General features: G+C 47.5%; 1 protein-coding gene across 2 annotated transcripts in view; it reads left to right on the forward strand.

Annotated features, from left to right (window-relative positions):
* The window catches only part of clec16a (C-type lectin domain containing 16A), a 30,491-nt gene that overhangs the window by 11,666 nt on the left and 8,825 nt on the right, over positions 1-10,000 (forward strand). The window contains exons 10-18 of one of the 2 annotated variants that reach the window (XM_083676273.1): positions 1-154; positions 1,495-1,609; positions 2,728-2,828; positions 3,166-3,285; positions 3,371-3,480; positions 5,162-5,206; positions 5,955-6,005; positions 6,183-6,311; positions 6,474-6,594. The exon at positions 1-154 is cut by the window's left edge and continues 123 nt beyond it. In XM_083676273.1, coding sequence (XP_083532399.1) covers positions 1-154; positions 1,495-1,609; positions 2,728-2,828; positions 3,166-3,285; positions 3,371-3,480; positions 5,162-5,206; positions 5,955-6,005; positions 6,183-6,311; positions 6,474-6,594 — 946 coding nt within the window. The remainder of the gene's footprint in view (positions 155-1,494; positions 1,610-2,727; positions 2,829-3,165; positions 3,286-3,370; positions 3,481-5,161; positions 5,207-5,954; positions 6,006-6,182; positions 6,312-6,473; positions 6,595-10,000) is intronic. The other variant, XM_083676274.1, reaches the window with a different exon arrangement.

Here is a 10,000-nt window from a genome sequence, read left to right on the forward strand (position 1 = left end):
GAGGAGGAAGAGGAGAGGCCTGGGAGTGGAGGAGGAGGAGGAGGAGGAGGAGGAGAGGAGGGCTGGGAGGACCCAGGAGAGAGGGAACGAGACAGAGAGAGGGGTAAAGGTACAGAGAGCTCTAAGGGAAGCAGGACGAGTGGGGAGACGGAAGGTGAGTGTGTACAGGACGGAGGAGTGTGTGTGTGTGCGTGTGTGGGACACCGCCAGCCAGGAGTGTGTCCATCCAACAGTCCCCCGTCATCCACCCTGGTTACCCAGCAGCCCCGGGGACAGTGGCGCTCCTCTCCAAACTGGCTGAGAGGCGTTCGGTCACCTTCAGCATCAACACAACAACAAACAACAACAAACACTTAGAAACAACAACAACAACAACAACATCTGCTGTTAGGATCAGTTAGTTAGGTAGTTAGACACACACACACCTGCGGGAGAAGAGGAGGGCCCACGCGATTCTTTCTCTCACATCGGTACAGATGAAATTACACACACACACACACACACACACACACACACAGACGCACACTTATAGGTTTATATTCAGCCAGTTTTGAGACAAAGCCTCTCTCTCTCTCTCTCTCTCTCTCTCTCTCTCTCTCTCTCTCTCTCTCTCTCTCTGCTGCTTCCCCTCTGACTGTCCTGTCACTACTACCACCACCACCACCACCACCACCACCGTCTCCATGGTGACTGACTATCACTGCCACCAGAGTCTCCATGGTGACGATCTATCACTATCACTCCATGGTGACACCATTCATCCTGTGCTCCTCACCTCTCCGCCTGTCTCTCACTCTCCTGTGTGTGTGTGTGTGTGTGTGTGTGTGTGTGTGTGTGTGTTTTGTGGGGTGACTGTGTCAGGGATTTCAATAGCCTGCTGTGGCCTTGTCTGGCACCTTTCCTCTCCTGTCCGACCAGTGGGGAGGAAGGAGAAGGAGGAGGAGGAGGAGGAGGAGATGAAGGAGCCACTCTAGTCTATTGAGACTCATCCCTCCCTGGTGTCTCTCTGGGGTTGGCTCAGTCACTCAGCGGTGTTTCAGCCTCCTCCACCTCCATAGACCGGTGGGCTGTTCCCGACCAGAACACGGCTAGGCCCAGTCTGATTCGCCAGTTCAAACTCATCGTTCACAAATTTCCGCCAGGCTTTTGAATGAACTGATTGACTATTTGTTGGCCGTCCGAAAATGCGCCGGTTTGACTTTGAGCGCTGATCAAGAGGAAGTTAACGTTGTAGAGTACGACAGAGGAATCCAAGACTGACGTCACAGGCGTTTAAAATAGTCATTTAGTCATTCAGTTAACTGCAGAGGACAGGACAGGACATTTTTCCCATGATTGGACCAAACTAAATTTAGCCGACCAACTAGTCCTCTATTTGGGGGCAGCTCTACCCTTCATACTGTGTGTGTGTGTGTGTGTGTGTGTCTTATCGTGTAGCCATTTGTGTGTTAATAAGTGTGTGTATGTGTGTGTGTGTGTGTGTGTGTGTTACAGAGATTGAGATGGTGGTGATGGAGAAGTGTAAGGTGTCTGAGCTGACGACGCAGACGGAACAGAACACCACTGATGAGGAGAAGACTGCAGCTGCGGCACGCACACAGAGGAGCAGGTACACACACACACACACACACACACACACACACACACACACACACACAGGAGCAGGTACACACACACACACACACACACACAGAGGAGCAGGTACACACACACACACACACACCCAGGAGCAGGTACACACACACACACACACACACACAGGAGCAGGTACACACACACACACACAGAGGAGCAGGTACACACACACACACACACACACACACCCAGGAGCAGGTACACACACACACACACACACACACACACACAGAAGAGCAGGTACACACACACACAGGAGCAGACACACACACACACACACACACACACACACACACACACACAGAGGAGCAGGTACACACACACATACACACAGAGGAGCAGGTACACACACACACACACACACACACACACACACAGAAGAGCAGGTACACACACATACACACACACACACACAGAGGAGCAGACACACACACACACACACACACACACAGAGGAGTACACACACGCACATAGTCATCCCAGTAGTTTACTTTAGTTTGGTTCCGTGGAAGGCAGTGTCTCCTTTCCCAATAAAGTCTGTGAAGTCATGACCAGTCATCGTGTCCTGTCACCATAACTTCTCATTAGCCCTTCCTTCCTTCCATGAAGTACTGGCAGTAATATTCACCATAACTTTACTATATCTTCTCTCAGCCCCCCAGACACACACACACACACACACACACACGCACGCACAGAGACACATACACACACACACACACACACACACACACACGTGCGCGCGCACACACACGCACAGAGACACACACACACACACACGCACGCACAGAGACACATACACACACACACGTGCGCCGCGCACACACACGCACAGAGACACACACACACACACGCACACACACACACGCACACGCACAAGAGAACAGCCCCACTACACACAGTATAAAATCCACTCCATTCATAGTACATAGCCCATATTCCTGTTTGCCTGTATCGCCTTATGTTTTAATACCTCATTTTGATACATTTGATATGTAACATGACTCATTGTTCCTGTGACGCACATTTCCCTGATATTGCGTTGGTGTGTGAACTGTGCTGTATAAATAAAGTTTGATTGTGTTGACACAGGCCCTTCCTGGCCATGGTGTACAGTGCCCTGGACTGCACCATGGATGACTACCACGCTCTGTTCGTCCTCTGCCTCCTCTACGCTGTCTCACACAGCAAAGGTGTGTGTGTGTGTGTGTGTGTGTGTGTGTGTGTGTGTGGGGGTGTGTAAGCTGCTTTACTCATGATCGTGGAGTTGTTATTGTCGCAGTTCTTGTCAAGTGGATTCTGCTCAATACTACTGACTCTGTGTGTGTGTGTGTGTGTGTGTGTGTGTGTGTGTGTGTGTGTGTGTGTGTGTGTGTGTGTGTGTGGGGTGTGTAAGCTGCTTTACTCATGATCGTGGAGTTGTTATTGTCGCAGTTCTTGTCAAGTGGATTCTGCTCAATACTACTGACTCTGTGTGTGTGTGTGTGTGTGTGTGTGTGTGTGTGTGTGTGTGTGTGTGTGTGTGTGCAGGTATAAACAGAGACCTGTTGGAGAGACTACAGCTGCCTGTCCCTGACCAGGAGAAGAGTTCCTACAGTCTGGTCTTAGTGGAGAGACTCATACGAGTGATGAACACAGCAGCGCAGCCAGGTAACACACACACACACACACACACACACACACACACACACACAGGTATCTCTAAACCTAACTGTGTGTGTGTGTGTGTGTGTAGATGGGAAGGTGCGTCTGGCCACTCTGGAGCTGAGCTGTCTCCTGTTGAAGCAGTCTGTTCTCTCAGGATCTCAGTGCATCATCAAGGATGTCCACCTGGCCTGTCTGGAGGTAGGTACACACACCTGGCGACACAGACACAAACACAGACACACACACACACACACACACACACACACACCTGGCATATATATATATATATATATACACACACACACACACACACACACACACACACACACACCTGGTATATACATGTACGCACACACACCTGGCATATACACTCACCGAGTACTTTATTAGGAACACTATACTAATACTGGGTAGGGCCTCCCTTTGCTCTCAAAACAGCCTCAATTCTTCGTGGCATTGATTCCACAAGATGTTGGAAACATTCCTTTGAGATTCTGTTCCATGATGACATGATTGCATCACGCAATTCCTGCAGATTTTTAAGGTCCACTTTCATACTGTGAATCTCCCGTTCTACCACATTCCAAAGGTGTTTTATTGGATTCCGATCCGGTGACTGGGAAGGCCACTGAAGAACACTTAACTCAGTGTCATGTTAAAGAAACCAGTTTGAGACGAATTTTGCTTTGTGACGTGATGCATTATCATGCTGGGAGTAGCCATTAGAAGATGGGTCAATTGTGGCCATGAAGGGAGGCACATGGTCAGCAACAATACTCAAACAGGCTGTGGCATTCAATAGATGATTGATTGGTATTAACGGGCCCAAAGTGTGCCAAGAAAACATTCCCCACACCATTCCACCACCTCCACCATGAGAAGGTGTACAGGTGTTCCTAATAAAGTGTTGGGTGAGTGTACATACACACACACCTGGGGCACACCTGGCATGTACTCCTCTTCCCCTTGTCTACCCTCCTTCTCTTCTCACCCTGCTCTCCCCTCCCTTTCCTCCTCCATCCTCCCTTGTTTCTCTCCTCCCTTCCTCCTCCTCTCTTCCTGGTAGATGGGTGACTGGTCTTTCCTGGTATTGTGAGATCAGTGATTGGTCTTTCCTGGTATTGTGAGATCAGTGATTGGTCTTTCCTGGTATTGTGAGATGGGTGACTGGTCTTTCCTGGTATTGTGAGATGGGTGACTGGTCTTTCCTGGTATCGGTCGATAGGATTCTGACTGCTCTTTCCTGGTATTGGAGGCAGAAAGTCCTGTCATTCTGTTCTCAAACCTGTTGAAACCAGTAGAATGTGGCAATTCCACTCTTGTGCCACAATGGAAGAGCACCGATTGGTTGATGCTCCCCAGAGACGTAGTTTATGGCCTGGCGTTAGAGATCAGAGGTCAGAGGACCCGGCCTTCTTAGCACGAATGTCGTGGGAATGTTTGTTCTAAAACGTCGGAGCGACGGTTTGTGCGATGTTTAACCTCCCGCTCCACTGACGTGACACAGCTGTATGTCTGTGTGTTGTGTCAAACTGGGATTTTATCTATTTTTGCTATTGTTTTGTGTGTGTGTGTCTGTCGTTTGGTCTTAGTGTGTATCTACCCTCTGCGGTCAGTCTGCGGTCAGGCCTCCTTGTGTTGTGTAAGACGGGGTTGTACACCCACTCCATTCTTGATGGTACGGTGTTGTACACTTCCTCCAGACACACATTCCACACACACAGACGTGCACACACACACACACACACACACACACACACACACACACACACACACACACACACACACACACACACACACAGATAGTAGAGTAGTGTGGTTGAGGAGTGTGTGTACAGTATATATTCAGGCTGTCTAATGTGTGTTTTGTCTGTTTCAGGGCGCCAGAGAGGAGAGTCTACATCTGCTACGGCGCTACTACAAGGTGTGTATTTGTGTGTGTACTTGTGTATTTGTGTTTGTGTGTGTGTGTGTATGTGTGTTTCATTCACTTCCTCACAATTTGAATTTTTTACCTGAAGGGAGTTTCCCAGATTGTCACTGTGCTGTGACATTACACACACACACACACACACACACACCATTCCGTGAATGACTGTGCTATCATATGATATCAATATGATATGAATGAGATCATATGACTGTACCTTTACTTTCTCTTTCCATTCAAACAGCAGGTAATTGGATACTAGAATGACGTTCTCATGGTCATTATGTACCTGTGTGTGTGTGTGTGTGTGTGTGTGTGTGTGTGTGTGTGTGTGTGTGTGTGTGTGTGTGTGTGTGTGTGTGTGTGTGTGTGTGTGTGTGTGTGTGTGTGTGTGTGTGTGTCCATCTGTACTTCCACCAGCCTCCCCTGTGTCACACACTAGCTAACTGGGTTAATGATCAACACTATCAGGTTGTTGTAGAGTCTAAATGATCTGCTGTTTCAATGAAAAGAGAGCCCTTCCTGTCCTCTCTCTCCCTCTCTCTCTCTGTCTCTCTCCCACTCTCTCTCTTTCACTCTTTCTCTATCTCTCTCCCACTCTCTCTCTCTCCCTCTCTCTCTCCCACTCTCTCTCTCTCCCTCTCTCTCTCCCACTCTCCCTCTCTCTCTCTCACTCTCTCTCTCTCTCTCTCACTCTCTCCCTCTCTCTCTCTCTCTCTCTCTCTCTCTCTCTCTCTCTCAGGGGGAAGAGATCTTCCTGGACATGTTTGAGGACGAGTACAGAAGCATGACGGTGAGTGCACACGCACGCACACACACACACACACACACACACACACACACACACACTCACTCACTCACAGAACTCCCTTACTCTGTTTGATGATATTCACATATCTGTTATGTTCTATTATTTAATTGTGTGTGTGTGTGTGTGTGTGTGTGTGTGTGTGTGTGTGTGTGTGTATAGAGTAAACCTCTGAATGTGGAGTACCTGATGATGGATGCGTCTGTCCTACTGCCCCCTACTGGCACGCCGCTGACTGGCATCGACTTTGTCAAGAGACTGCCCTGTGGAGACGTGGAGAAAACACGCAGGGTATACACACACACACACACACACACACAATTGTTACCTTCTATGTTAAAAAGTTGACAACAGTATACATACAATGTATACACATGAGTATGTAGTGTGTGTATAATGTGTGTGTGTGTGTGTGTGTGTGTGTGTGTGTGTGTGTGTGCTCTCTCTCCGCAGGCCATCCGTGTGTTCTTTATGCTCCGGTCGTTGTCTCTCCAGCTCCAAGGGGAGCCAGAGACCCAGCTCCCCCTCACACGGCCTGAAGACCTGATCAAGACCGATGACGTACTAGACCTCAGTAAGACACACACACTCACACACACACACACACACACACACACACACACACACACACACACACACACACACACACACTCGACACAAGTTCATACACACGCTTTAGAGATTAGCATCGCATAGCCGATGTTACACACACACACACACACACACACACACACACACACACACACACACACACACACACGTGTTAGCTGATGTCCTTAGTCCACAGTTACTCTGTCTGAGTAACTGTGAGTAACGAAAGAGCACACAAGCTTTACACTACGAGCTCACTTTAACTCATCAACTGTCAAAGAATTCCAGAAAACTCACCACCTAGAGTGCCAAGTGTTTTATGGGGTATTTCCCTAGCAACAATACTTTGATTGGCTACAAAATGAAGCATCATCATTTTTTTGCATTTTTGGTGTATGAAGTAGATATACACTCACCGGCCACTTTATGAGGTACACCTTGCTAGTACTGGGTTGGACCCGCTCACTGGATATTTTCTCTTTTTCGGACCCTTCTCTGGAAACCCTAGAGATGGTTGTGTGTGAAAATCCCAGTTTCTGAAATACTCAGACCAGCCCGTCTGGCACCAACAACCACGCCACGTTCGAAGTCACTTAAATCACCTTTCTTCCCCATTCTGATGCTCGGTTTGAACTTCAGCAGGTCGTCTTGACCATGCCTAAATGCATTGAGTTGCTGCCATGTGATTGGCTGGTTAGATATTTGCGTTAACGAGCAACATTTGGGGAGCTTTCACAATTGTCAGTGACCTTTTTGGCCTTTTGGTATTTTATAGATTTTTATACTTTTCGGACAAGATTTCAGCTTTCAGGCAATTACAAAGTCAGTCTTACTTGTCTGTGGTTAAAAAGCTTCATGTTAAGCTCTGCAGGGAGGGACGGAGGGGAAGGGAGGGGGAGAGAATGGGGGAGGGATGGAGGGATGCTTTTACTCAGCAACACCCTGCTCAGAGGAAATACCTAGAAACCCACCAGCTACACACACACACACACACACACACACACACACACACACACTCACACCCCTTCAGAGAGGATGGGAGGCGGGTGATTCTGCTTCCCGTTTTAGAATTCTCTAGAATGGAGGGTATTACAGGGGAGTTTCTGTGTGTGTGTGTGTGTGTGTGTGTGTGAGACAGTGAGTGAGTGAGACAGTGAGTGAGTGAGACAGTGAGTGAGTTTCTGCTCTGAAAATATATAAATAAAATAAAAAATAAAAAAGCATTGCTTCTAGCATTGTGACTGCCAATAGCCCCTGGTCCTAGCATAGATTACTTTGTTTTATGATGACTGTTGGATAGATGATTCACTCACTTAGACAAATGTATTTGTTGTAAGTCGCTTTGGATAAAGGCGTCTGCTAAATGCTATAAATGTAAATGTGTGGGTCAATGGGCGAAAACAGAAGTAGATTCATAGTGATGTATTTATACAGAAGGTGATGATGATGATGGGGTTTATTTGTGCATGTTCGTGCTTGTGTGCTATTCTGTTTTGGTAAGAGTGTGTGTGTGTGTGTGTGTGTGTGTCTGTGTCTGTGTCTGTGTCTGTGTCTGTATCTGTGTCTGTGTGTGTGTGTGTGTGTGTGTGTGTGTGTGTGTGTGTGTGTGTGTGTGTCTGTGTCATGACAGCTTGGTCGTTCCTCTGACATTCTTTGTCTTGAGTCTTGTTTCTCTCTCTCTCTTCCTCCTTCCCTGCTGATGCAAACCATTAGTCTGGCCCACCTTACACCCCCCCACACACACACACACAGACAGACACAAACACACACACTGTCTGTCAGCTGTGTGGGCAGAGTTTGCTGCTATTAGTGAGCTACAATGCAGAATGACTCACTGGGCTGTTGCAAAAAAGTCCACTGACTGACTCCCTGCCAGGGATACACACACACACACACACACACACACATACACACACACACACACCCACACACACAACCACATGTCTGTGTCGACCGAAAGGTCGGGGTGTCTCAACTTGCTTGTCGCTGTCTAGTTTTCACAGAAGTTGATATCTCCATCCCATCTGATATGTATCACACCACTTGCCCCCGTCATCAAATGATGCTTGAAATAAACCCTGTGATGTTAATCTCCCACAGACAACCTTTGCTCTCTCTCTCTCTCTCTCTCTCTCTCTCTCTCTCTCTCGACACGCCCTGGCCTGCCACTACTGACAGAATACACACAAAACACAAGCTCATTACTCAAATCAAACTAGCCCCGTTTCCAACATTGTCTTAGTCATACTGGTTGTGGCTATACATGTGTAGGATATCCCCAACAATAGTCTGGTACTTGTCAGTAGTGTGAAATACCCACCATTGAAATACCCTTTGTGTGTCTGATGGACAACGTTGATGAGCTGTCTGGTGAATTTGGACGTTATGGTTGGACTGCGGTTGTTTTTTTTGCGTTATCTAATGGTTCTGGGTGTTTTGGGAGATAGCGGTGACGTGATGCCCTGTGTGGTCGTCTGAACGGAGTAGGAGTGAGTTGGGCATTGGTCATATTTTGATGATCAAGATTTCAGCTTTTAAATGCTCATTCTAGTGACTTTTGGAGAAAAAAAGATCAATTGAGCAATTGATAAGGCGGGGGGGGGGGGCAGAGGGCCTGCAGAGGGGCACTTACTCTGGTATAGTTAAATCAGTATTAGGGTCATTCATACTGTAATTCATACCAGTGTGATGCCTCTCTCTCTCTCCCTTTCTCTCTCTCTCTCTCTCTCTCTCTCCCTCTCCCTCTCTCTAGAACCTGACTGCAGTTCTCGCCACTCTTTTCTTCCCTTTTCTTCCCTCGAGTATTCTGAGTCACTATCAGTTTGCCACATAGCCAGAACTACCCAACTAACTTAGCCAGCATTAAGAGATACAAAATCTGACGCTTGCAGCTAACTAGCTAACAGCCAGGAGAAAGCTTATAGTGGATCATAGATCATATGTAGTTCTATCGATATCTGTATGTTTATTCACTTTTCACTGACTAGTACTTACTTAACTTTACCCGGTAAGGTGAGTAATGATTGGTTGCTGCTTTTTACACTCACACTGGCACTGCTAGTACGAGTGTTTTGCAATCCAGGCTGACTACAGGTGACTGTAACAACAACAAGGTTGTTGTTATTGCTGGCCATTTTGTGTGCTTTGGTTCGTTCGTCCTTTCGTTTTTCCAATCTTCTATTGTCCAATTTTGGTGAGCCTGTGCGAATTGTAGCCTCAGTTTCCTGTTCTTAGCTGACAGGAGTGGCACCCGGTGTGGTCTTCTGCTGCTGTAGCCCATCTGCTTCAAGGTTCGACATGTTGTGTGTTCAGAGATGGTCTTCTGCATACCTTGGTTGTAACGAGTGGTTATTTGAGTTACTGTTGCCTTTCTATCATCTCGCGCCAGT

Source organism: Argentina silus, assembly GCF_951799395.1.
Source record: "Argentina silus genome assembly, chromosome: 9".
NCBI classification, from domain to species: domain Eukaryota; kingdom Metazoa; phylum Chordata; class Actinopteri; order Argentiniformes; family Argentinidae; genus Argentina; species Argentina silus.